The sequence below is a fragment of the Ascidia mentula genome, chromosome 1 (genome assembly GCF_947561715.1).
Source record: "Ascidia mentula chromosome 1, kaAscMent1.1, whole genome shotgun sequence".
Classification (NCBI taxonomy): Eukaryota; Metazoa; Chordata; class Ascidiacea; order Phlebobranchia; family Ascidiidae; genus Ascidia; species Ascidia mentula.
This window is the reverse complement of record NC_138566.1, coordinates 5,911,153-5,937,171: the sequence shown is the minus strand read 5'-3', so window position 1 is coordinate 5,937,171 and position 26,019 is coordinate 5,911,153. Positions and strand designations below refer to the sequence as shown.

The 26,019-nt window shown below is 37.6% G+C and overlaps 3 protein-coding genes across 5 annotated transcripts in view; 1 reads left to right on the top strand and 2 right to left on the bottom strand.

Moving 5' to 3' along the window:
• The window catches only part of LOC145909026 (isoleucine--tRNA ligase, cytoplasmic-like), a 42,688-nt gene extending 26,657 nt beyond the window's left edge, over positions 1-16,031 (bottom strand). The window contains exons 1-15 of the mRNA XM_082996350.1: positions 15,880-16,031; positions 15,591-15,747; positions 15,307-15,426; positions 14,884-15,075; positions 14,463-14,612; positions 14,017-14,172; positions 13,706-13,798; positions 13,068-13,190; positions 12,568-12,758; positions 11,858-12,058; positions 11,037-11,160; positions 9,913-10,070; positions 9,121-9,256; positions 8,716-8,798; positions 8,190-8,320 (exon numbers count right to left, since the gene is read on the bottom strand). Coding sequence (XP_082852476.1) covers positions 8,190-8,320; positions 8,716-8,798; positions 9,121-9,256; positions 9,913-10,070; positions 11,037-11,160; positions 11,858-12,058; positions 12,568-12,758; positions 13,068-13,190; positions 13,706-13,798; positions 14,017-14,172; positions 14,463-14,612; positions 14,884-15,075; positions 15,307-15,426; positions 15,591-15,747; positions 15,880-15,998 — 2,134 coding nt within the window. The 5' untranslated portion in view covers positions 15,999-16,031. The remainder of the gene's footprint in view (positions 1-8,189; positions 8,321-8,715; positions 8,799-9,120; positions 9,257-9,912; positions 10,071-11,036; positions 11,161-11,857; positions 12,059-12,567; positions 12,759-13,067; positions 13,191-13,705; positions 13,799-14,016; positions 14,173-14,462; positions 14,613-14,883; positions 15,076-15,306; positions 15,427-15,590; positions 15,748-15,879) is intronic.
• A 279-nt stretch (positions 16,032-16,310) lies between these two features.
• LOC145901213 (origin recognition complex subunit 4-like) lies at positions 16,311-19,018 on the top strand. 2 transcript variants are annotated; one of them, XM_082988918.1, is made up of 3 exons: positions 16,311-16,638; positions 16,751-17,758; positions 17,952-19,018. In XM_082988918.1, exons 2-3 carry the CDS (start codon positions 17,466-17,468, stop codon positions 18,952-18,954), a joined length of 1,296 nt encoding a protein of 431 aa, XP_082845044.1. In that variant the 5' UTR covers positions 16,311-16,638; positions 16,751-17,465; the 3' UTR covers positions 18,955-19,018. The 2 variants fall into 2 exon arrangements, with proteins under 2 accessions (XP_082845044.1, XP_082845043.1); XM_082988917.1 differs by having other exon boundaries at positions 16,311-16,642.
• A 71-nt stretch (positions 19,019-19,089) lies between these two features.
• On the bottom strand, positions 19,090-25,453 carry LOC145917896 (rabenosyn-5-like). 2 transcript variants are annotated; one of them, XM_083003201.1, is made up of 10 exons: positions 25,223-25,453; positions 24,840-24,962; positions 24,539-24,639; positions 24,098-24,140; positions 23,234-23,395; positions 22,661-22,863; positions 22,138-22,208; positions 21,185-21,377; positions 20,582-20,814; positions 19,090-20,278 (listed from the first exon to the last, which is right to left on the bottom strand). In XM_083003201.1, exons 1-10 carry the CDS (start codon positions 25,350-25,352, stop codon positions 19,603-19,605), a joined length of 1,935 nt encoding a protein of 644 aa, XP_082859327.1. In that variant the 5' UTR covers positions 25,353-25,453; the 3' UTR covers positions 19,090-19,602. The 2 variants fall into 2 exon arrangements, with proteins under 2 accessions (XP_082859327.1, XP_082859328.1); XM_083003202.1 differs by lacking the exon at positions 24,098-24,140 and adding an exon at positions 23,917-23,956.
• Between the last annotated feature and the right edge of the window lie 566 nt (positions 25,454-26,019).

The window sequence follows — 26,019 nt, the reverse complement described above, 5'->3', positions numbered from 1 at the left end:
CGGAGAATTGTCGATCAAAAATGGATGACTCGGTAAATTTATAAACTTTCACGTAACTTTTATGAACACAAAACAAACAAAGAACAGAAATGAATAAACAAGGTAAGATCTTGACTTATGAAGCGACTAAGAGTGAATCTGTACGCGCCTCAATGAAGCAAAACACATCCACCTAATTGCATTAAAAACCTTGACGTTGGTACTTGGTTTAATTAAAGACGCTGGTTTTAGTGACGATTGACAAAGTAGAAGAGTATCAATTTTATGAGGAATGTTTAAAGCGTGGGCGTTATAACTATACAGTACTTACACGTGGGCAGATCAGTCGGTAGCACAAGATCGGTAATTTCTAGTTACCATAATTTCAAGCTCGGCACCTGTGAAATTTGTGTGATTGCGAGTTTTACAAAACCGAAAATATTTAAACAACTATTTGCATACATGAAAGATTTGAGGAAATCGTGATAACTTCCGCCTTTGAACGCTTACATAAACTCCAACTTTATTTGGCATTCGTTTTTGTTCGCAGGAAATGTACGATCGTGTTCAATGGGTTCTTGACAAAAATGAAACAAGGTCTACGAATTTGAACTTCACGTTTAACTGCTCAACAACATCCTAGTTACACCAAACTTCACTGATGGGGCCTTACAGGTCAAAACAGTAGCCTTGTATGCTTGCTTACAGAATATCTGGGTTGTTTGGCTAACTGTTTCAAAAAATTACATTAAAAAATGGCAAAGTTAAAGCTAAACAACTCATTTATCATTCAATGTATTTCCAATATATTGAGGTGATTTAATTAAACGTTTTCATTTTTGTCAGATCTGGTGTTTTCATCCACTGTTCGACCAATAGGACAAGAAAGTTACAAGAAGAATGAATTTCGGTTTTAAAGTAAAGTACTCGCCTAAATACTCGCCGATTTTAAAGTGAGTACCGAAAGGAGATGAATACAACACCCCGAAAAGCAATTGCTCATAATTAGAAGACAAGTAAAGTAACAAAGCCGCTTCTGCTCGGTTTTGCAAATACCGACCACGTAACACCAAGAAAGTACGACGGTGAGAAGGCGACCCGCGGTTTTGGAGCCGCGTGCAACTCTTCCATCTGTTTGTCCCGGCTCCATGGGGGCGGCAAGCTCGCTTTTGGGAAAACAATAATGTAAACATTTTTTTGTAAAATTTAACACTTTCGAGGTGCTTTGTTGCAAGTCCGTTTTGCAAGTGTCGGTTGGTGCTGTGATCGTATAGTGGCGGTTGCTGTGTTTAGTGCGTATCGACGAGTCAAAGTAATTCCTGCAAACTTGCTTTTTTCGGCCCCGGGTCTGTTTCGTTTAGGTGAAGGAGGGTCTATCTGGCTCTTTGTATGCAAGGTTGCCGTCCTATCTTATCAGTTATTTGACACTGTTTAATTAAGTATGATTTACAACAAAAGCAACCTTCAAATGTTGTTGGAGGTCGAATTGAAACTGTTTTTGTAAAAAAACAAACTTAAGTTTTGAAACTGTAAAGAATACTTGATTGAAAAGACGGAGATGCTCGCGCAGGACAGGAAAAAAAGCCTATTTTCAGTTTTCAGGAAATAATATGTTGCAAAAAACGCGTGAAAACAAGATTTTGTCTCAAAAGCAAGATCGGCACAGACCCAAAATATCAATTTGCCGCATACCGAGTACATTGACGCAATGCGCAGTCGAAAATGTTCCAAATAGGTGTTACGGAACATCCCATTACGCCGATAATCCCATTATCTGATCTAAGTGATAAAATGCTTTGGCAAAGCTGCATGTTCTGTGACGGCCAGTAACACGCGAACCATCATCAATCAAGGCGTACAGAATGTTGTTCAAGGCCTTCAAGGTTGGCATGCGCAAAAGGTCAAACTATTATTTGAACCTTCTTTCGGTATTCTGAGTCGTGATAGGTCTTAGAGCATATAAGCTAAGGTATGCAGCTTGTTCAAAATTTGTAGCAACTGTACGGGCCCACGGGTGCTATCATGTTAGGGTGTAAAACAAGGATAGTTACAAAATAAGGTTCCAAATTCACTATGTTTAACAACATTGAAAAAAGTGATAGGAATGATAGTGCAATAATACAGCCCGCTGATACCTTGCTGGGTTTCGATCGGGTCTGGGGAAAGGATACCGACCCCTGTTTGGAGTGCATGATATTATACATTTTTCAACTTTCTATTATAAACGGAAAAGAATATTTTTGATGTAGTTTTTTTCTAAAATTTAAGAAAAAGTTGTCAGAACGAATTGGTTGGGCCATAATGCGGATAACATTTGCCAAAGGAGATATATGTCAACGTTGACTTTAAGACGGACCAACCTTTTAGTTCGCAAAACTATCAAAATCCGTGCATGGTGGTTAAAAATAATTATTTAACAGTTCGTACCACGAACGATTAACTTGAAAAACGCTTAAAGAAACTTTGGAGCAAGAAACCCCCTTCTATGTTTCACCAAAAACTCAAAAAAACGAGCTCATCGGCGTGCAAACGACAGCCATGACGAAGATACATGCAACAGCTGCCAAAACCTTGATAACAGAGGCGTTCGAAACGTGCTGCTGAGCATAAATGCAGCGGCAAGACAAAATAGCGGAGATTCAGTTCCCGATAAAGCCAATCGACTCTATCGGTGCGTTTAATTCGTCACGTAGGCGCAAGATGCAATTTGTAAGCAGCTTGCCACCCGCTTCGATAAGCTCGTTAACCGCGACGCTGTGCGGCATGCACAGTTGCTGCCACATGACATGGACAACTATGGATAATTCTAATTTCGTTTAACGAATGAGAGCAACTCACTGGGCTTGGCAATTCAATGTAGTTTGGGAAAAAATGTGTCAGCTTAATTCTCGTGCTAATCTGATATGTGGCAGTTTTACTAAAAAAATAACTTTGTTTTAATTTGAATTAAGGAACCCAAGCACATCAAATTTTAATTTAACTTAAAAAGGATGAAAAATTATATTTGTCCACGTCTGGTTGCTAAGCTCTACGTTCCAACGATCATTTCAACAAAATGTAACAGCATATGAGCGAATCAGATGTGATTAGAGATTTTTGTCAATTTGAGTTAAAGCTTTTTGTCGACCTAACGCCTAGCGCAGATAAGGACAAAGAAATGCAATAAATTATCGTTCGTAATTTCGCAAAATAAACTTAAATTTCTACAATCGAATATTATGACGTGATTTTAAACACTATGTTTAAAATTAACAAAAACATAAAAGTCTGACATCTGCATGGACCAAGATATACTGGTTGTATTCAACGTGTTCAGTAAAACGACGCAATCTTCTAACAAATACACTTGGACGTCACACCACATCACTTCACTTTAATTATTGCATACGAATTTGTATTCAGCAAATTAAATTTAATGAGAAGAAATTGAAAAAATAACTTGTACATTTACCGGGAAGAATTAAACGGATGAAAATTGGCACTGTAATAGTACAAATATCTGCTGTTTCGGTTCAGTCTTTGCGCATGCAATTGAACAGACCGACTAGTCAATAGGCTACAACTTATAAAATATTTGTGCAGAACAGTGCAGATGCAGTAAAAGCGCAAAGTCACAGATCAACATGAGCATGATACTCTGTGATGGACGCCCAGTCACAAAAACAGACGAAATTTCTGCGAAACCCGACATTTTTCACTCAGAAAACCACCGAAGTCACGTGTTAGTTGCGATGACGTCAGATAACATGTGGTCACATTTTTGCATCGGATTTAAATTTCGCAGATGGAGTTCACAGAAAAAGCGTGCAATTTAATTCAGCCAAAATCCAGGAAACGACTGCGACGGCAGCAAAACACATCTTTGCATAGTTGTTATTTTGCGCTTGTGTCGGTTTTGGAATTGTCAAAAGTTTGAGTGACCCGAGGTATTTGTGCAACTAAAAGAATGACTTTTAAGAGGCAAGTTGACCGAGATGCGAAAAACAAACCGCTGTTTTCAATGAACATTCCTAACTGAAACCGTCAGAAAAAACAATAAAGTGAAAAACAACTTTCATTTACAGTGTATTGCCACCTTGGCAGCTGATCTAAACGTGTTGAGAAAATTGACACTACAAAAAAACAAAAATCTTTACGCAAATTTCCATTTCGTGACAAATAAAAGCTTTCCGACTAAACAAATAACTTAATTCTTTCATCAAGTGGATTATGCAACACGCACGCAGAGAATTTCGCTCTCATATCCAACAAATCCACGTGACAGTGCGGTTGCGAGTTTCTGATCTAACTCGGCGACATGACAACTCAACCTTCGCCATACGTGGGTTATTGAGTGTTTTGCTTGTAGCTATGATGCGGGCACATATTAATAAAAATGTGGAGGTATTTGTGGTCACGTCATTCCTCGCCGTTTTTTCATTATACAGATGTATTTCTTGGTTTACTAGAAGATTTTATTGGAATTAAGTTTTGGGTTTTTTTATCGGGGAAGATTTACTTCGAATTTACTTCGATTTGTGGTACTGATGATAAACGCAGTTAGTGTTCGAAACGTTTACTAATGAATAACAGCATTTTAGCTTTGGCTTTCATTTTCAAAGTTATCAACTCCAAATATTTTGCACCCATTCACTTCGAACTTTCCGCAATTTAAACAACGCAAGAATTTTTGTAAACAACACTTTTGGCATACAACCATGTTTGCGCATCAAAAAAAACATCTGTTGGCGGCCAACTTTTTCCTCAGCTCACCAAAAACAACGTCATAATTTGACCTCAGCCATTTCATCACATGTCAAAAAAAGGCATGTTCGATTGTCACCGCAAAACTCGACAACTCGTAATTGGACATATTCTCGTTCTCAAAAAAGCGGTTGTTTCAAGATAATTAATGACAGAAGTGCAAAATAGTTGTGCACCAAACGTTATCAAACATTCCTTTACACGATCCGAAAGCGTTTTCTAAATATATGGCTCAAATCCACTATATATACAAACCTATATATACATGTTGGTCATCATGGCAGATATTTCTTATCTTGGAATTAATTTATTTTTGAAAACATGCCACGGATTTGTGAGTAATAATATTCTTAGTAAAGATATATCAAGTTTAAAGTGATTATTTTTCACCGAAGCTGGGTCAAAAAAATAATGGTTTTGAGACATTACCCCTAAAAAAGGTCACTCAAATGTTTGGCACGCGATAGATGGTGCACAACGAAATGGCGCGAACCCATGTTTTTGAGTTGAATTCCCTTGCCTAGAGCAATGTTGTCAATCGCAGCAACATCAATATCACGTGCAGGTACAGAAAAATGATCCTTCCCACTAAAACAAACTTTTTCTACTCGCGTAGACTATACCATTTCGAGGTTTCGTACAGTGCTGACATAACCACCCACAACAACAAACACAAAAATAAAACAAAAAGACAAGAAAATTTTGATAAATTAGAAAAAAAAATATTAACAAAAACACGACAAATATTTACATGCAATCTCAAGTAAATATCCTGACGTTTCTGTAGATTGACGTGCTTGTTGCTTTTTTTCGCGCAATGGGCAATGTACATGTTGTCTTAAAGTTACTCTGCATCAAGTGGACATATTAGATGAGCAAAGTGGATACTGTGCCCACGCAAATCTGCAAAATCATGGCTCATAGAAAGACAATTGAACAGAGTGCGGTTCCTATTCGAAGGATCGATGGCACGAAAGTAGCAAGCACGATGCCTCCTATTCGCACGTCTTTATTTTAAAACGGGTTTGAATTGTGAAGCTATGTACCAGGCCTGCACTATACTGGAAATAGCCACAACAGAAAAAAATATTTTCGCAGGCCGCATGCTGACGTAGTTTAAAAACCGTCGAATAATAACGTAACCCAAAGTAACCTCAACATAAGAAGTATGACGACTTAAACATGTTTGTGACGCCAGTCAGGTCAACTCCATGTAATCCTGGAGATGGACCAACCGCTTCATTTTCAACTGTTGATGATGGCACAAGCTCTTGCCGAAACGTTTTAAATAACATAAAAAATGTCAATGTTTTCAACAGTATGGGCCAGTCTCCTTATTCTCAGAATTATGCGTAAATCCGTAGATAGTGTTCCAAAACAAATGCTTCATATCAGCTGTCACACGCACAAAAGAATCAAAATATCAAACCTAGCAGCTGAGTTACGAGTATTGTGTCGAAACAAAGGTTGGATTGTTTTCGGCAATGATTATAGAACAACTAAATGTGATCACTTATTCTAATTTGTATGTAGCTTGCAGTATGTTGTGGCCTGTTATACACCAACAAAAACAATACCCTTTATGTCCGTTAAGCTTTTGGGCAAGCGTTAACGGTTTGTACTCAAACAACCAAGCAAAGTGGCACCGAAGGTAGACTAAATAAAACTATGGAGCCAAAACTAAATTTTTTTCTAACACGGAAAGGGTTGTATTCTGGCCGCGGCAGAATGGCCCAAGCCTATGTTTTTATTTGAAATTACCGCGGGCTGTTCGTTGAGGCTGTTGGCTTGAGAATCTCCGACAAGTAGACAAAACGCCACCACAACACATATTGATAACATGCAGCTATGCTGTCTGCGATGTGAAGACAAAAACAAGTGTAAGTTGAAAAAAAGTTCTACTGCTTATACAAGATTTTTGTGACACGTAGCCTGGCGACACTATTGGTTTTAGCATTTGCTTGGTGTTTCAGAGTTATAGCTAGTTTGGTGTTCAACGGTTGAAAGCGATTGCGCAGTAACCACAAAGTGGAGGTCTTGCTTGGCTATTTGGCAAACCTATTAGGACGGAACTGGCCCGGTCTGCAGCTCACTAAAAAAGCGTGTTTCAGGAATTTCCGCGAATACCGTTTCAACAACTGCTCATTTCGTTTTTATCCCACGGATGTTATGGGAAGCGGAAACACAACAAACCGCAACTGTTTCATCAAATAAACCGACTCGGGTTCAGGAGCCATATGAACAAACTTGCACAGAATCCATATATGGCCAAAACCAGGACACAGATCGGTAGAAACCGACCATATAGGATGCGATCCCAGCCACAAGCCAAGGAATTTGCCGCCAAAGGACACAGGGTAACAGACTAGGCCATTTCCTCGTTGTAGGACCGCAGTATATCCAAAATTGCCATGACTTTGCTTCAGCAAATGTGGGAACGTAACCAAGTCCGCATTGCAAACCCTTTGACTACATTAGGGGACAATTACACGCACTTGCCAAACGTCGGGTAATCAGGGCTGTTACTAAAACAGGACCAACGCGTTTGGGGTGGACAATAGTAATCGTGAACTCTCCTCTGGACTACCACCAAACTTGGGTGACCGTTCCCACGCCACAATAGCAGCGTACAGAGCAAAAGGGTGTCTCGGTTCAACGCGGCACTGTCGCAGAAAGCCGGGGGTGCCAATCACGTCCGGTGTGCATGTCGTGGATGGCGATAAGCCAGCTCATTGCTTTGTAAATTGCCATGCTGACATGTTTACGGGCGACATGAGGATTTTTTTGCTCTATATTTACCATTGCGTGCACCTGGCAAGCAATTTTGTGTGTGTAGAAAAGTACTGCAGGAAATGGAAACAGAGGAATTACAACCTGTCTATAAGCTTAAATCACTCTGATAAACATCGGATTTGAGGACATTTTGTGCATTGCTGTCTCCGTATAATGACAATGCCAACTCACGTACTAGGATGGGCAGCTCAGTACATTAGTCTATAAAGCGTCCAAATGGGTTTCAAATGTACTCCTGTAGCGACAGAAAGCTAGCAATTTTTCATTGGCTTTTACCGCAATTGAAAGCTTTCGTGACATCTTAACGTTTTATCTCACAAGCTTGGCGACAATGATGTGTCCGTCAAACACAGTCTGTCCGTTAAACACAGATCGGTTTCCCGTTAAATGTACCAGCAATGTCACGAACTGTGATACGAAATTGACACGCCAGAACCTTGAGATAACATAGCCGAACGGAACGCTTAACGACCAATTTGATAAAATCTCTATGCACTTACTGTTATGAGGAGGGATTCGAATTTTCATTATAATTGGTAAAAGCAATGTACACAATATATGCTAAAGAACTGTTTCTAAAACCGCGGAATATCCTTCAACACGCACAAAAAAGCCAGTAACATAGACATGCTTGAGGCGCGAAAGTTGTTTTTGCGAATCCAATGTCCACTAACCTTTCATCTCCTGCTTGACATATCTCACAAGACTCTGTGTGAAGGATAGAATCCACCGGTCCATGATGTTCTGGGACTTACCGAGATCCTCTTCATGGTAAGCGAACGTCACCTTCTCGTCTTTGTCAAGTCTGCAATGGACGTTGGGGAATTAAACGCATGCGGTCAGTGCCCATCAAGCAGTGAATATATATGGATGTTTCAGTCAGGGCCATGACCAACTGGAAAGACTGAATACACGAACTATTCCCTAACTGGGTTCCATTACAAAAAAAAAGGCGTTTCTTGAGTTACTACGCTGTATCATATCGTTCATTTGGCTACCATTCAATGATACGATTTTAAAAGTACAATTAAACATACTAAAGGTAAAACTATCAAATACATCAAGCTGCACTGGCCATCTTTCTGCAGCTCGCATAAAACTACTTATCAAAGCGGGTTTGTAGTTAGGGAATGGCATTTATGATCACTGTTTGATTATGGAAACATGACGAAATTTTAGGATAGTAAACAGGTTGCTTACCTGATAATGTTTTGGACGAGAAAACGGTAAGCGTTGTACCAAGGTAGAAAAACGTCTTTCAAAATATCCCGCACCCCGTTTTCCTGTAAATTAAAATATTTTAGTTTAAGCAATTATAAAACCATCAAGGGTTGTTTTTCTTCTGTCCTACTGGGATAGAATGTATAAATAAAAGACTTCTTTAGGCGCAAATGTTTCAACCATTATTATAACGATAATTTTCGAAGGTCAGTACAGAGAATTTGTGCGGTAAATATAAGCTTCATATGCATATATTTAAAAAAAAAAAAACCATCGCCTCCACGCGGACGTAAAATACAGCAAAACGAAGAGCGAAGTTATAGCACCACCATGCGGTAAAACAACACGTCCTACACAACCGCTGTCGCAGAATGGACAACGTACTTGAAATCTGAGGTTTTCGGCTCGGACAACAGGAGAGTTTATGAGATACAAACGTAGAGCGTCAGCACCGAAGGAGTTAATCACCTTCATCGGGTCCGGGTAGTTCTTCTTCCTCTTGCTCATCTTTTGACCATCACTGCCCGATAGTCGTGTTAAAAATACTATAGGGTCTAAGTTACATCGCATTGTGCGACTGGAATATTACACAAGAGATGTTGGTTTTTTTGTCGATTGTACTTCAAACGTGACGTAGTTCTTTGCTAACCTTTTACAAGATATTATTTGTTGCACAAAATATTATGTTGCTGTTGCCACCAGACATATTATATTTTAATAATTTAATTTATTGTTATTCAGCTGGGCGCTCTGAAGAAGTCTAGCTGAATAGCAGTCGAAACGTCGGTCAATGAAGGTTATGTTTAATTGTGCCAGAAGGACAGATTATTAAAATGTTATTTGTTGCATATTATACGATGGAGTACTAATACAGCATTACGCGTAACCCACAGCAGCTATTCTTAACTCGCCGAAAGATATAGTTTTATCTGATTTATTTGTAAGGTCGTCTTCACTTTCTTAAACTTTCTATTGTTGTAGCCTATAACAAGAATCGAACCCACCACCTTCGGTTTAACCTACTACGAGCGACGCAAATGTTGGATGAATCAATTATCACAAGGTTGTAGCAATGATTTACTATATGTATGTGGAGAATTAACAGTAATGCACCCTGGAAGATGTTGAAACCACCTTTTGCATTTGAGGACGAAAAAGCTTTTTCCAAGGGCTTACCTTGCAAGCACAAGACCATTTACGATGAGGTTTTTGAATGCTGGTTTATTGAAGAGAGCAGTGGAGAGTACGAGAAGGGTGTAAAACCAACCCCTCGTCTGGTCGATACCCTCGGCGATAAAGTCCGCCGGAAAACCATCCTCGAATTCTTTCTTGTTCTAAATTGTGAAATGCCTTTTGTGGTGGTTGGGTAACTTTAATGTAAATAACAACCATAGGTGAAATTACAGTTTGCAGAAACGTATTGAATTTTGTAGTCACGTATAGGATCGGATGTTATCTTAGAGCACAGGTTGGCAACCTTTAGTTGGTCGCGGGTTTCGCAAGGTCTCTGCGGGCCGTACAACTTTTATACGTTTTGTTTACGCTTCCTTTGCTTCCACTGATTGTGATGTTGTTGAGCCTTGCGAATTTGCCGCATTTATAGATTATCTTTTTATTTTTCACAATATACAGTGCTATAAAAGCACTTGTCGGGCCATACAGTAACTAAAATTTATACAAGGGGGAAGAGGTTAAGAGCAGAATGAATTTGCTTTTCTGTCCCGATGCGGCCCGCGGGATTTATGTTGCCGACACATAAAATAGAGCATTTTCCAATTTATAATGTTTGATTTCTAAACACTCCAGCATTTGAGCAACATTTGCTAACCCCGTGCCTTGTTTAAGCATCGTTACACCCAAATAGCTCCTCTTACTTGGGACACAAAAAAACTTTACTGCGCGGTTTGACATTGGAAGTAGTTCAGTGCTTGTGGAATTAACCGATGTTTACCCAAAGGAAAGTACGAACACAAAAGGAATGCGAACTTTTTGCTGGGACGTGTAACCTAAAACTTTTGTTCGAACGTCGAGAACAACTGAGCGCGTTGTCGTCGATATTTGTATGTAAATGAGTTATTCCAGCAAGCAAGAGGAAGTTTGCCGCAGACAATTTTTTGATAATTCTTACACCTTGGTAGTTGGTTATCTGTTCGCGTCTTCGCAACAGCAAAAATTATCCACTCAATAAAAGCATATACGACATAAATGGCTTGCGTCCCTTTGCTAAATGCGAAACTATAACAACAGACATCCCCAAACCCTTAATCGCTCTTATAAGCAAAATGCTAAAATCCACCAACCTCGAAGGGGTAATGCATCTGGGCGTAGGGCATGGATCCGCTCTCGAACCAACAATCGAATACTTCACTCACTTTCCGTAAAACACCCTTTCCCATTTTCGATGGAATAGTGATGTGGTCCACACTGAAGAAGAAAAACTGCACTGTAGTCAGGTTTCGAGGCGACTAACAATGCAAACTCCAACAACTTTACTGTCGCTGGTTATTAGAGTTTGTGGCGATCGTCGATTGGAAACTATTTATAGCACTTCAGACGCACCAATTATAAATTTATCAGGACGAATTGTTCCAATGTTTACAATTTTCAGTCGCCTCCATTCCCCCAACAAACACTTTTTTCTTTGTTTAAATTGTTATGTGACACCCAAAGAGACTCGAAAATTTTTTGGAAACAACGGTGTGCTGTTGTGCCACAAAACCGCCGTGTTATTCATCTAGTTGCTGCTGTGTGAAAGTGATCACTTGCAGTGCGTCTTCGATTTAACGGGAAAAAACATTGAAATGTTTCCTTTTGTTTTAACAGTGGTTTCCAATATGGTGTTCGCGGGATCCATAAATGAGAGCAGCCCCTGGTTCTTACTAATTGTTAAGTCTCGTTTACTAACTTTTCAAAAAAACAGGTAAATTTTGGGTATTGTATATCTTAAAAAGCATATATTTGTTTGGATAAATGCGGATGTTTTGTTTTTTTTTACTTGCAAAACCACCATATACCCAATTGGTAATCCAACTGCGTCTTAATTTTCAGTAACGATATAACACTTTTCACGTCATGACCACAATCATGGAGCGCCCCGTGAGCGCTCACGAATCACAAATACCTTTCGCGGTGAAGGTCTGTGACGCGAACGCCGCTCAGTTGGGCGAGTTCATCCACGGAACCAACACAGACGATCTCCTCATAATCGTCGCTCACCCACAGAGGAATGGGGGTTCCCCAGTAGCGATTCCGTGATATCGCCCAGTCGTGAGCGTCGCGAAGCCAGTTCGCGAATCGTCTCTCTTTGACTGTTTCCGGTACCCTGTGTGTAAGTTCTCTTTTAAAGGCCACATTGCAAAACGTAACACAATGGTAAAACACTTCGACGTTTCAATTGGGAGTTAACTGATAGTGTGAAACTGAAAATATGGGCAACTGCAAAGGAATTCGATTTACTTTCACTGGTGACGTGTAGTCGTGATATAAGAATCGCAGACAAAATTTTTTGGCAAAACTTTTAAAAAAGCAGCATTTAACGTTGTTTAGCCGAAAACCGTTGAAAATGTGACTGAAATAGGTTAAAATGCCTAAACATAAGGATGACGAGTTAAAACAAGAAAAATTTTTAGAACTCTCGTATTTTCTAAGATCTTCGACTTAAAAAATAAGGGCAAGTTTTCAATCAATATATTCAAAGTAAAAGTTTCAGTTGCATGAACTCTCGTTGACTTTAAACGGCATATCGAAATACATTAGCTTTTATTTCTAAAATTATTCAGATATCGTCCCTTGTGTTAAGAAGTAAGGAACAGTGCCAGGAAAGCAACATACCAGTAACTATTGGAATTGTTTTTCAATAGTTTATCGGTGATCTGTTCGACTCGAACGAACCAACTTGGAACGGCTTTGTAGATGAGAGGTGTATCAGAACGCCAGCAGAAAGGATAGTTATGTTTAGTGGTACTTTGATGTACGAGTCGACCCTTTTCTTTCAGAAGTCTGCAGATGTTCTTGTCGGCGTCCTGATTGTTAAGAGGTACATGGTGTTTACAATAGGGTCACTCGCATTTTAGTAAACGAGGTAAGTCATGGTGGCCAAGATTCGCGCAATTTATTTCGGAGCACAATTCTGATACATACAATGAGAAATAATATGTATATGCAGCCTTACTTAATATTTGTAATAACCAATTGATTGTACTTTTGACAGGTGTTCGCTATGCATTTTCCAAACCACGTAATTCGCACACACACGCAATTTTTTTTTAACGTTTCTGGAACTATTTTCACGATGCGATTAGCTTTTGCTTGGTACTACAAAATTGTCTTACCTTAACATACTGACCCACAAAGTCAGTTACTTCTTCTGTAAACTTTCCACTGGCGTCCACTGGACAGATGGGAGCTCCATCCTTATCGAAGACATTGGCAGCAAGACACACTCTGTAATCGTCCTGTAAGAAAACGTTCCTTTAAATATTGAAATAAGTGAAACTAGAGGTTGCTTCAAAACTACATTCACAAAATGGCTTTGGCGCAAAATATGCACTGAGTTTTACAGCGTTTCAGCTTTAAAAGTGTGTGCATTTGTGAGCAAATTTTTTGCAAACTATAAACTAAAAATAAAAAGGAAAGTTACATAAGTTATGTTGTACTAAGTTGCATCATCTAGTAATTGATTCTGTACTTGATTTAGGCAAAGAACTCGAACAAAACATGTGGGAATAACAGCTCACTTCCCTTTTAGGGTGTGTGGACACAGACAATTTACTGGTGGTGTCAAATTACTTTCAATTCACCTTATTGTATTGTTCACACATACTTGCAAAAAAGACACAGGTGCAAATTAGAAGAAAGAATACAATACACAAACCCCAGTAAAAAATAACTACTGTAATGCTTTTTCCTTTTTACAGTAATTATGAGGGCAACAGAAACCAAAGGAATTTAGGTATTTTTTTCTACTTACAGCTCCGAAGAAGGGAGCTTGGTGTACCACCCCAGTTCCACTGTCATCTGTCACATAACCATCACTTAGAATCGAAAACGCCCTGTCCTTCATCTGTTACAAAGCAGTTTGATTGTTATTTCACAAAAGACATTGCATTGTTTAATAGTCCCCAAAAAAAGCCAAACCCAAGAGATTTTCAAATAACCTCAGCATAGTTATGCTAATTAGTAATTTTCTGGCTTTGGCTGCAGCCAAAAGTTTCTACTTGAAATAATTGATGTATTTTCCACTATAAACAAACTGTCAGCAACTGTTTCAAAGTAACTTACATGGGCAAAGTAGGGGAAAAGTGGTTGATACGATTTTCCAACCAACTTTTCACCAGTAAATTTATCAAGGATTTCGTATTCCTTTTTCTCCTTGTACAGAGCAACGAGTCTTGCCTCCATCAAAATGTAGGTGTTTCCAGTTTTGACATCTTTCACCTTAAAATTGGTTAGATGTTGTTATAACTGTTTCCAGATATGGAAGTCAATGCTAATTTCTACAAATTTGAGTAAAATGGACCTATTTCTCTATAATCTCTAATTTTATCTACCATATTTTTTTCATGACAAAAATTTATTGCAAAAGTTAACATTTGTTCATGACACAAGTTACTTTTAGCCTATAAGATCTGACAAGTAAATAGAACAACAACATTAAACCTCACAAATACAACACATTGTGGCCAACATAATTTAGCACCAACAATCAAAAGTTAATAATAACCTACCTTCACATATGTCATTGTGGGATTAACACACAATGCCAAATTGCTGGGAAGAGTCCACGGTGTTGTTGTCCAAGCGATCACTTTCACATTGGGATCTTCATCTAATGGAAAGTTGACAATCACTGCTGGGTCAACGGTGTCCTTGTAGTTCTGATCAAAAAGCATGGAGTGCAATACACAACTTCATTTGGTTGTTACAAAAAAAAAAAAAATGTAAATCAGCCATTGATTGAGGGTTGTGGTAGTATATACATAGTAAGAAAAATAAAATCCTTTAAACATAATAGCACATCTGGACTCAAAACAGTCAGCATGCAAAAAAGTATAAATATTTATATACATGTAATGGAATGCATTGTACACCAAAGAGCAAATACATCATGCAACACAATTAGTACCAAATAAATTTAAAATTTCAAACCTGGTTTGCTTCAAAATTTGACAATGGTGTATTGCAGCCAGTAGAGAAAGGCATGACTTTAAACCCACGGTAAACAAATCCTTTATCATAAAGTTGCCGGAAAACCCACCAGATGGACTCCATAAACCAAGGGTAGAGAGTCTTGTAATCATTCTTGAAATCAATCCAACGGCCCAAGCGATTCACAATAAACTGCAGTAAAAAAAATGAAAAATCTTAACAAACCGATGTTTTTACGAAATTGGCATGTCACAAAAATTCCATTTTATGCAGGTAAACATTTCAAAAAATAAATTAGCTGCAATTATTTAAGCAGTAGTATTAAATCGTAAGCTTAGTAGTCACAATGTCATTTTTTAGCTACACCAAAATAGCATTTTAAATAAGCAAGAATTAGAAAACCAGCAACCCAATGGTAATTACCTCCCACTCCGACGCATATCTCATTACAATAGACCTGCATTGGTTGTTGTACTCTTTGATCCCCATTTTAGCCACATCCTCTGGACCTTTGATTCCCAACTTCTTGTCAATTTCATATTCCTACACAGAAAAAATATATTTTACTGAAGTAGCGGGAAAATATATGTCCGCTATCTGCCTTATATGATTTTACTAGGTTTTGGTAAACATTACAGAACATACCAATTCAAATCATTCACAAGATTACAGACAAGGATGATACCTTATAAATGTGATACACTTACCACAGGCAATCCATGACAATCCCAACCAAATCTTCGCTCCACATAAAATCCACTTTGATGAGCATATCTTGTCACAATATCTTTAATAGTCCCTGCCAAGATGTGGCCATAATGGGGTAAACCAGTGGCAAATGGTGGCCCATCATAGAATGCATATCTGCACAAAAATATGATTTTGGAAACATAACACACAAAGCTGCATGCATTGAGATAGTCTAGGAGTATATTATACAAATGACGCTAAATAAATTAGGCTATATATTTTAATATTTGTTGCATGAAGCATTACCGTGGTCTTCCCTTCGATTGCTTAAGTGAGGTTTGAAAGGCATCCAGCTCCTTCCATAGTTTCAAAATCTTCTCTTCCTCCAAAGGAAAGTCGTATCTCTCGGCTACAGCTTCAACCATGTTTGAACAAACAACTACCAATTAATGAAACACAAGACTAGAAAACAGTTCAAATTCAGTTAGGTAGCCTAAACTTCGTAGGACTATATTATATTTTGAATTACCAAACTGTGACCAGAGACTACTACTTAGTAGTCTCTGCACTGACAAAACGTTTACCTGCAAGCAAAAATAGTTGAAATCGAAAGTAGATCACTATTCACTACATGATGCAACAACAAACAAATTGGTGTAGTCGGTTTATACTGTTTCTATGGCGTACACGTGCAAAATGAAGTCACTGATGCGAAACGCACATGAAAACAAACTCGATTTAGCGGCAAATCGCAAAAATTTTTAAAAAGTTTCAATGTCAGTGCGGGAGGTGCTACAAGAAAATTGGAAAGATTTGGTTACAAACTTGGGCGACACTGACTATTTAGTTGAAGATCTATATTCAAATCGATGTTTCACAGAGAGGCAATACCAAATAATCAAAGCGGAAAAAATACAAATTGACAAAACAGCCAAACTTTTGGAAATCATTGCGAACGGTGGACTTCAAAGCTTTACGCATTTCCGTCATGCGCTTGCAGAAGAGTATCCGTGGTTGTCTGACAAATTAAAAGATTGTTCAATAAGGCATGGGTTACCAAGAGCAGTAGGTACATAGGTTGTGTATTTTAGTTGCTAACGTATAGCCTATAGCTACATTGCAACCTGTTTTACTAGTACTTTAATGCTCTATGGCAAAGTGTTTTCTTTTTCCACAGACGTTCCCCAACAAAAATTTTCATTACCAGCAACATTGGAAGAAAAAATCCCAACTGAACATCAGTTGCTAAAAATCAGCAAAATTATTTTGAAAACTGACTGGGAAGTTGTTGTGTTAACTCTTGGTATCACCATGAGGGACTTGGATCAAAGCAAATTGAACAATTCTATTCCATTGTTACAGTGCATGGATTTATTGGTTACATGGTTAAGACGTAATGGTGATAATGCTACATTTTCCGTATTATTTAAAGCAATGCAGGATGCTGATATTGCTGAATCACAGTTAAATGAAATTGCTAAATCTGTAATTTAACACTGTTTGGTACACTGCAGAACATAAGCAACAACATTGTGTTACTTGTTGCTTACAAATCATGTTTTTTAAATAGCGTGTTTAAATATTTTTTGATCACATGACATACAGACATAAATTGTCAGATGTAAAGTTTTTAGTATTTTGCATACTTTACTGTCACCCACAAACAATTAAATCTTTACATAAATAAGTATTTTTTGATGTGTTGAAATGGGTTCCTGTTAGATGTTTCGTGATATTAAATTAAAAATATGAAAACACATCTTACATATTTACCTGCATATATTTTTAACATATTTTTCTAATAGAAGTAATCCTATCTTTTACACAATATTTACACATATCTTCATTGTACCCTGAAAAAAAGGTTTTTTGATTTTTTTAGTTCATTAAGTATGGATGAAAATTTGCTCCAGCAAGCAAAATGCTGTTTGAAAGAGCGAATTTGTAAACCTGGGTTCTCACATAAACAGAGAGCTGATATTGACATTGCAGCACTGGATCTTCACAATTTGCTGCAGAGAACTGTTGATTTTGGTGAAAGCAACTCTGTTCTTATCATTGGTGCAAAAGGAAGTGGGAAAAGCACTTTGGTTAACTCAGTTTTAAAAGATATCGAGAAAGACAGTAAAGCTGGAAAAAAAGCACTCTTTGTCCATTTAAATGGTTACCTACAAACAGATGACAGGTACTTAAATTATAATTAGACGAAGCTTTGATCAAAGAAAAGTTTGAATTGAAGTTGACAGCAATATAATTTTTTGTGTAAAGTATTGATGTATATACCTTATAGTAGGTTCATTTTACATTGTAGGTACAATTATTTTGTCTGTTTATGCCATAAAGTAGCCATTAAAATACAACATCTCCACCTTTTTTAGAATCGCTCTTGCAGAAATCACCAGACAGTTGCAACTTGAAAACACTGTTGGTGACAAAGTGTTCGGATCATTCGCGGAAACCCTCAGTTTTTTGCTTGAAGCTTTAAGGACAGGAAACACAAGCAAATCACAGCCAGTCATAATTGTGCTGGAGGAATTTGACCTTTTTGCACAACACAAAAACCAAACATTGCTTTACAATCTGTTTGACATTGCCCAAGCTGGCACCACACCACTTGCAGTAGTGGGAGTAACATGTCGCTTGGATGTGATGGAGCTTTTGGAGAAACGCGTCAAGTCAAGATTTTCCCATCGCCAAATATACATTTGCAATCAGTCGAAGCTTGAAGATTATGTGGAGCAATTTGCTGATACAATACGCCTGGATAACACCTTCGGTAAAACTACAAAGCACAAGGCTTTCATCAAAGAATGGAATAGTAGTGTCCAAAGTCTATCCAAGAACAGTTCTGTAATCGAAATTTTAAACAAACAGTTTGATTTCTGTAAGGAAGCGCCCACACTGCACCAAATACTTTTTCTACCCATTTGTAACTTATGCCCAGAACACCCCAATTTAACGGCAAGGGACATTGTTGAATCGGCACAAATGATTTTTAGTGACTCCAAAGCAAATATCCTGCATGGTGTATCTGTCCTTGAACTGTGTCTAATTATTGCCATGTGTCATTTAACAAATATTTATCCAGACGAACCGTTCAACTTTCAAATGGTCTACAACGAGTTTCTAAACTTTTCACAGAAGAAGTCTCACATACTGCAGAATTACACCAAGCCCGTGGTTTTAAAAGCAATGGAACATCTCATTGAGCTGGAGCTGCTGAAGACAAAAGACAGCTTTGCAACACAATCGAGCAAGTTGCAAAAAGAATACAGACCAATGATACTGCTTGTAGATACCAGCCAACTCCAAGAAGCTGTTGTAAAATACCCAGGGTGTCCAACTGTTGTTAAACAGTGGGCAGAGTCATCCATTGTCTAGGAAAGTGTTGCTTAATTTTTTATGTTCGTACTTGAATATCCCAAACAAATATAATTCCCTTTAAAGTTTATAATGAAAGACTTCCTGCAGTCAAAAAGCATGTAATCTGCTAGTTGATGGTGATCACTTGTTGGCACTGGTGAAATAATTATATTGTGGTTGATAATTAAACAAACAACAGATGAAGAAAATAAAATGTAACACTGACGCAACACAATAAAATCAGTTTGCACCAGGCAAGGACAGAGGTTGGGATAAAAGAAACATAGCATATGAATTTATTTCAGTTATTTTACTCTTGCTGTTTAAATCATTTCAGAAAAACCCACAGTAGCATAATCCTTACTTCCAAAAAACAATCCTGCAACACATTGCACATTAAACACATGCTATAGTATTGCACAGCACCTTACAATAAAACTGCATTTAATAAAAAGGGACCACATGCAAAATTCTTTATCATATACCATCATTTTATTGTTGGAGCTACTTCACTGACATTAGGTCTACCAATGTTCAGATCATGATTGGGTGTCTAGTATTTTGATTATAGATTGCTTGGTAACATAAATTAGCAACATTTCATATGTTGTATTGTAAACAGGTGTACACACTGGCCAGCTTCAAGATATCAAAAAAAATAGACATTTACTGAGACGTGTTGTAGAGAGACTGAAGTTCTAACAAATTTTGTCGAAGTATTGCCGCTTCATCGTGCTTACCCGATTTAACAGCATTATCAAGACACTTGGAGATGTAGCAAATTTGGTGCAAAACAGGATCTTGGTTTCCATCTTGCTCGGCAACAGGGCTGTAATTGTCGTTTGTTAAAAATGGGTTTGTCTCTGTACTGTTAACTGGCGATGAAAGAAACGGATTTAAAATGTCGTCATTCTCCTCGAGGAAGGGGTTTGTGCTTGTAGGTGGTAATTTGACCGACTTGGGCCTCGATGGTTTATTGCGCGCTGGCACCGGAGCTTCCAGAAAGGGATTTTTGTTGACCACTATAGAATGTCCAGCACCGTCACGTGATTTATAATTGTTTCGCGATCCATTGCCAAAAGCTCTGACGCTCTGCTGCTTCTTATATTCCATATTAAGTTCCTCTAGATTAAGAGTTAAGGATTTGACCTCCTCCACCCGTCCTGCAGATGCTGCTTGGTTAAGCATTTTCTGAACTTGTCCTATTTGTTCGAGTATAGGGTCTGACTCAATATTAACAGTTTGTCTGATAGTTCTGTCATCTGGTTCGGCATCAGCAGTCCAACCGTCATCAAGGACGAGACCGTTAAGGGACGAATACGAAACTTGTCTTGTGTGTTGTCTGCATCCGAATTATGACGTCATAAATGAATACAATTATGATATTCTTAGGCCCAAGGTTTTTAACGTAGGTTCTACTCATTAAATTGTGACATTAATAACATTGAATACTACTACATTACACTGAAATATTCTGTAGAACTACTATGCAATAATGATGAAATTAATCATATGTTTTTGTTCTGTGTGATAAGTTTGCCGAACTTTTTCCAATGGCGCCAAAAAAGTTAAACAACTCTATATTATATCCACTGTCCTTCAGCAAACAATGACAGTGAATAAATTATCAGAGAAAACAACTTACTTCGGTTTGCCAGTATCGAGCACGTGTTTTGCGGTTTCATTTTTGGTCCTCTCGCCCCTCTCCCTCTCCTCCCGCATCTTCTCCAGCTCCTGGAGGCGTTTCGCTTCCGCTCTTTCCCTCTCCGCTTCCTCGCGTTGTCTTCTCACTCTCCTCTCCTGCTCTTTCCTCCTGTCTTTTTGGAGCAATTCGAGTTTAGGAAGGGATGGGAGGGATTGTAAGGTGAGCATGTTCTCCTGTAAGTAGTAGGATCGTAAATACGGGTTAGTTTGAGGCTTATCCAATGAGCTACCACGACACAGACAAATATTGAATTTATACGGTTTTTCCTGTTCACGTATGCAATCTTTGTTGTTTAAGAAAAATGAATACGTACATTAAAATTGAGACACGTGTATTTGGGAAATAGAATTGAATAATTTGGCTGTATCACATGTTTAAAGTACGATTGTAATTCTCCATAAACCGAAAAAGCATCTCAGCAATTTTAGAAAGCATGAGAATGTCCTTGTTTGAATATCTCAAATATGTTTACCGTCAAAAAAGGGCATTGAGGGATAACATTTTTGCCTCAACTGGGCGATCGAAGCAACAAAAACTACAGACCTGCAAGTATATGTGGGACGATCTACGAATGGACGACTGAAGTTGAAGTTCCATGGCTGGAGGTGGATTGTCCTTGTCCTCCGTATTCATGGCGGCAATCTTTTTACCCACAACATCGATCGTCTCGTAAAGCTTCATCAGTTTTAATCTCAGGTCGTTTGCTTTGCCTAACTCGAACCTTTCTTCGCCTCGACTGGAAAAATTTTTATTTTATGGAATTGTATAGGAGGGGTCCAAGCCCCTTTCTGTTGCTTCCCAATATATTCGGGAGCTTTATTTCCAAAGCGTGGCGCATGTAATTGCAATTTCACAAAAACTAGCATTTTAGTTTTCGGTAACACGGATTTTGGCCTTAGTAGTTTGTTAAGCTCGGATATATAGGGATATACCCTAAAACGATATGGACCCTTCATTTTACAATATTCTGGATACGCCTGTGTTTGCTTTACGTGTGTTTAGTTCAATAACTATAGTTTTCTTTGGGTTAAAACGTGTTGTAGTATAGTTGTCACAAAGTTATTAACGAATGATTAACATGGTTGCATCATACCGAACCATTCCGTGCTTTTTATGGTCCGAACCAAGCGAATAGCAGTAGGTAAGAACCAGGATACATTGTCTTACAAATGAGTTACGCAAAATTAAAGTTCGCATTTGCTTTATAGGACGTTGAAACAGCAATTATTACAGAAAGATGTTTTTTGCAGTTTGAAGCAATAGACTCTACAATGGTAAGTCGAACTGCACTGGCGTAACCGAACAGGTCGCAACCGTAGCAATGTCTAAAGTTATAAGTTGTTGGTAACTCAAACAACTGAAATAATATTAATTTCGTACTAGCACTGTATGAAGGAACTAAGTACAACGTCTGCAGAATAATTACTTCTGTCATATAATGTGCACCCAGTGTAGCACTAAATTTTAATTTAGGCATGAGTAATACCCCGACTTACTTAAGAGAATCGGCCATTTCTTTGTATTCAGGTGCAAATTTTTCCGCATTGCTTTTGGCGGCTTGTAGTTTCTGCATGAGTAATGTAATGTTGTAATGTTACACTTATTCGTAATACCTAATGCAGGAAAATGGAGGAGACTTTCCAATGTCATAAAATTATGTCGAAGTCATACTTTTAAGAAAGAAATAGTTTTCACTGTTTCAGAAACAAATTTACGAATGAGGAATTTTTATAATGCTTTACAGGTGAATAAATTCAAAAAAAATTCAAAGCTGGAAGTGATTAAGATGAAAAAACAGGTCTAAGTAATAGATTGTTTGCTACCTAAAAATATATTTACCATACAGTCATTACATAGCCGCTTTCTACAAACAAAATGCACTATTCTAACAGAAATGAAAAAGGGGACAATTTAAACATGCGTGTGACCAAAACCTTATTAGGTTAAATAAGATTCAAATTTGAATATCTTTGAATAAAGAAAAACCGCACAGTTGAGTGGCAGTCCAATTATGCAAACCTGGTAAAAAGCCACCAACAATGGCTGGTTGTACTTCTGTTCTATCCTTTCTTTCCGCTTTTGCAAAATTCTGGAGCAGTCTCGACAGCACCGCACCATGCTCTCTTGCTGGTCATTCGATGTCTGTGGAACGGTGAGTAACGAGCGACTTCGCTGACGGGGCATGGATAAATTCGATTCACGTAGAGTTTCAACAAGTTCGTCTTAAGAAAACATGTTTGTTCAGAAAACCCAGAAGTTTTTCTGGGTATCAACATTCTTGGATTAGAATGCAGGCATTTTAGTAAAGATTTGGTGGATGTGGTTGGTCTGCCAAATTATTGCTATGTTGACAGTTTGCTAAAAAAGGTTTTTGCTATAAAACTACAAACCTTCCTGTTATTGTTGCTTTTAGGATTTGCATCACAGTACTTTACACACAAACACTTGTCTTGCTATTGCATGCTTCTAAACCAGAGATGGGCAAACCATATTAGGTGTTTGGCCATGTCTGTTCTAAGCAATTATCGGGCATAACCAACTGGTAGTAACAATAAGCTGGGCGTATTGTTGTCAATAATGAAATGTACAAACCTGCCAATGTGTATGTAATAAAACGTGAGCACTTTGTACACATAATAGAGCCACAAAGTCTACAGTGGTGTCTTCGTCTTGCAACATTGAATCTGTCCCCACAGGTAGGGCAAAATGGAACGTCTTCATCTCTTACCCATGGTACAAGGGTCTGTTCAAACTCTGTGAGATTAACATAGAAATATTAGTTCTAGATAATTGTGAATTACCAACACACACAAAGCCAGTAAAACTATTACAATGATGCCATAAATAAAGATGTTTACAATAGTCCTGGAATATTTTTTATTTACATATAGTTATTTAGCTTTAATAGCAGGTCTTTTTACAACACAGTGGAAGTTCATAAAAGTGAATTTAAAACTTATACGATGGAACATGCTCATGCTGGAGTGCTCTAAATTTTAATTCAGGTGTGCATAATTGAAAATTAATTGAGTATTGATACATATTCAATTACTAATTGTCATGTTTGCATGCAAAAACTATTTTTCAATGGTCGTCAAGCAATACCAATAGAGTTCACAGGTACATATAAACACACAACCAAATCAGCACAAACTCGCAAAACAAGCTTAAAATAACATCTACCAGTATGCCACTAAATGGCTTTTATTTCCATGCATACATGTGTCAAGCAAAAACTTGCAATTACTAAGTCAAAAGTATTTGGCATGAAGTACCTTTACGCTTCGCAGGCTGTAATTCATCGAAATAAATAAGCTAGCAAAGAAAAACATATGATGGTTAAAAGCGCAGGCCAAGCAAAGATGTAATATGTTAGTGGTGCAATTCAAATCAGGTGAACTAAAGGTACAGGGTGCAGGCTACTAGTTTTTAACTGATATTTGTAATATTAAATACCTTTTGTATTTTGCTTTCCAGTTACTTTAGCATGGTTCATCAACTGTAAATTTATTGTACACTATATACACAATGTACACATGTTATCTGCCAAACATTTTAAATCCAGATTTACTTAATTACAAGCCCCAAACAGCTTTGCCTACTATGGCTACAAGTGAAATACTACAAAATATTCCATGCAGTATGTTATATTACAAAAGTGGAAGATTTATATATATATATATATATATATATAGTGACAGTTACATAATGACAAAAACTATAAATAAATTTACATATCAGTTCACATATGGGTGGTAGCAAAATACCAGCTGACTATAAATAGCCAAGTTATTAATTTGAAATCATATCCTTCGAAATGGTGTGTATCATTACAAAATAAATACAATATTGCATAACAGTTTCTAAAAAAAAAAATAATAGCACAACAGTACCAACCTTGTCCAATCTAATGAGAACCTTGTTGGATTCAATGACAAATCTATCAATCCGAGAGTCCCGAAACTTTTTGTACTTATCAAAATGGGACTTTACAACCCCTGAAAAAGAATAGAAAGGACCAACTTAGTTCATTAAGTCTGTCATGAAGGTCTGTCAATATAACAATATAGTGACATAGGTTGCTGAATGTTTTGTCTCAAAACAAATTAGCTCAAATAATGAAATCAAAATACATGAACCAACTCTATGTGGGTTATTAGATATGTAGGCTTAAATATCAACACAAATTCCATCTTACCAATTTCCTGTGGTTCCCATACTACATGTTCATGATGTGTTAATGCTTCATAACCATTATTAGTGATTTGATGGTTGCTTTCATTTCTTCCCAAAATTTTCCCTTTAGCTTTCGTAAACAAACCTGGACCAAAAAGTGCATATTCATGTAAACAAGATAAAGTATTAATTGGCAATACATTTCACACATATTACAACGATCTATGTGGCATACCAAGAAAAACATTAGTATATATTTTTTAAAGTACATTTTGACTACACACACCAGGCAGCTTGAACATAACAATTGCCAAGTCATTTAGTATGCAAGGCCCTTCTTTTGACAACTCACTACATTTCGACAACTAAAGCACAATAGACAAGCAGTATCTAAAACCACGGTACCTTTTACTTGATCAAAAACCGCTTTGTCTTCGGCAGAATGAGCGCTCTCGAAGTGGTGCTGCAACTTATGAAACGACCCCAAATCTTGAACGCATATGGGACACAAAAAACCTTCACGGATATTATCCATGATCTTGTCAATTCAAGTAAACCTTTGTCATTTTATTTTCATATACAAAAGCGCTTGAAAATGTTGTAGCGCTTCAGTCAAATCAAATGAAAAGATGAAACAACAAACTAACGTTCAATCAATGCTGAATCAGCATGACGTCACTTGGGACTTTACCAAACAAAAAAATGTTGTTTTTTGCTCAGTCAAAAAAATAACATAAAGCACGGCCATGCTCCATACTGCTTGTCCCACAGACTTTCAAATAAAAATCTTAACCCACTCTCCTATTCAACCAAACTTTGTAAATTAGTTAAAGCATCGGCAGATGATTTTTTTGGTGAAATATGAACATTTACCTAGACCCACATTTTGTTTTTAACTGATTGGCCCGCATTTCCTAGAACTTACTCTGTTGCCAACTGCGTATCATTTTAATTACCCACAATTTATTGTTTGCAAACGTATGAATTGTAAATGTACCTACTCATAATACATCTGTTTTACCAGGTATACTTGCATAGTTCAAGAAATCTCTCCCAGTATTCTGTCTCCACTTGTTGGCCTATATACCTTCAAACTGTAGCCTACTGAGCAATTTTTAGTTATTCCTTTAGAGAGGTGTGTAGGCTTAATCACCCTTTCCTCAAAATACAATATCCTGTCCCTTATTAAGACTGTGATGAAA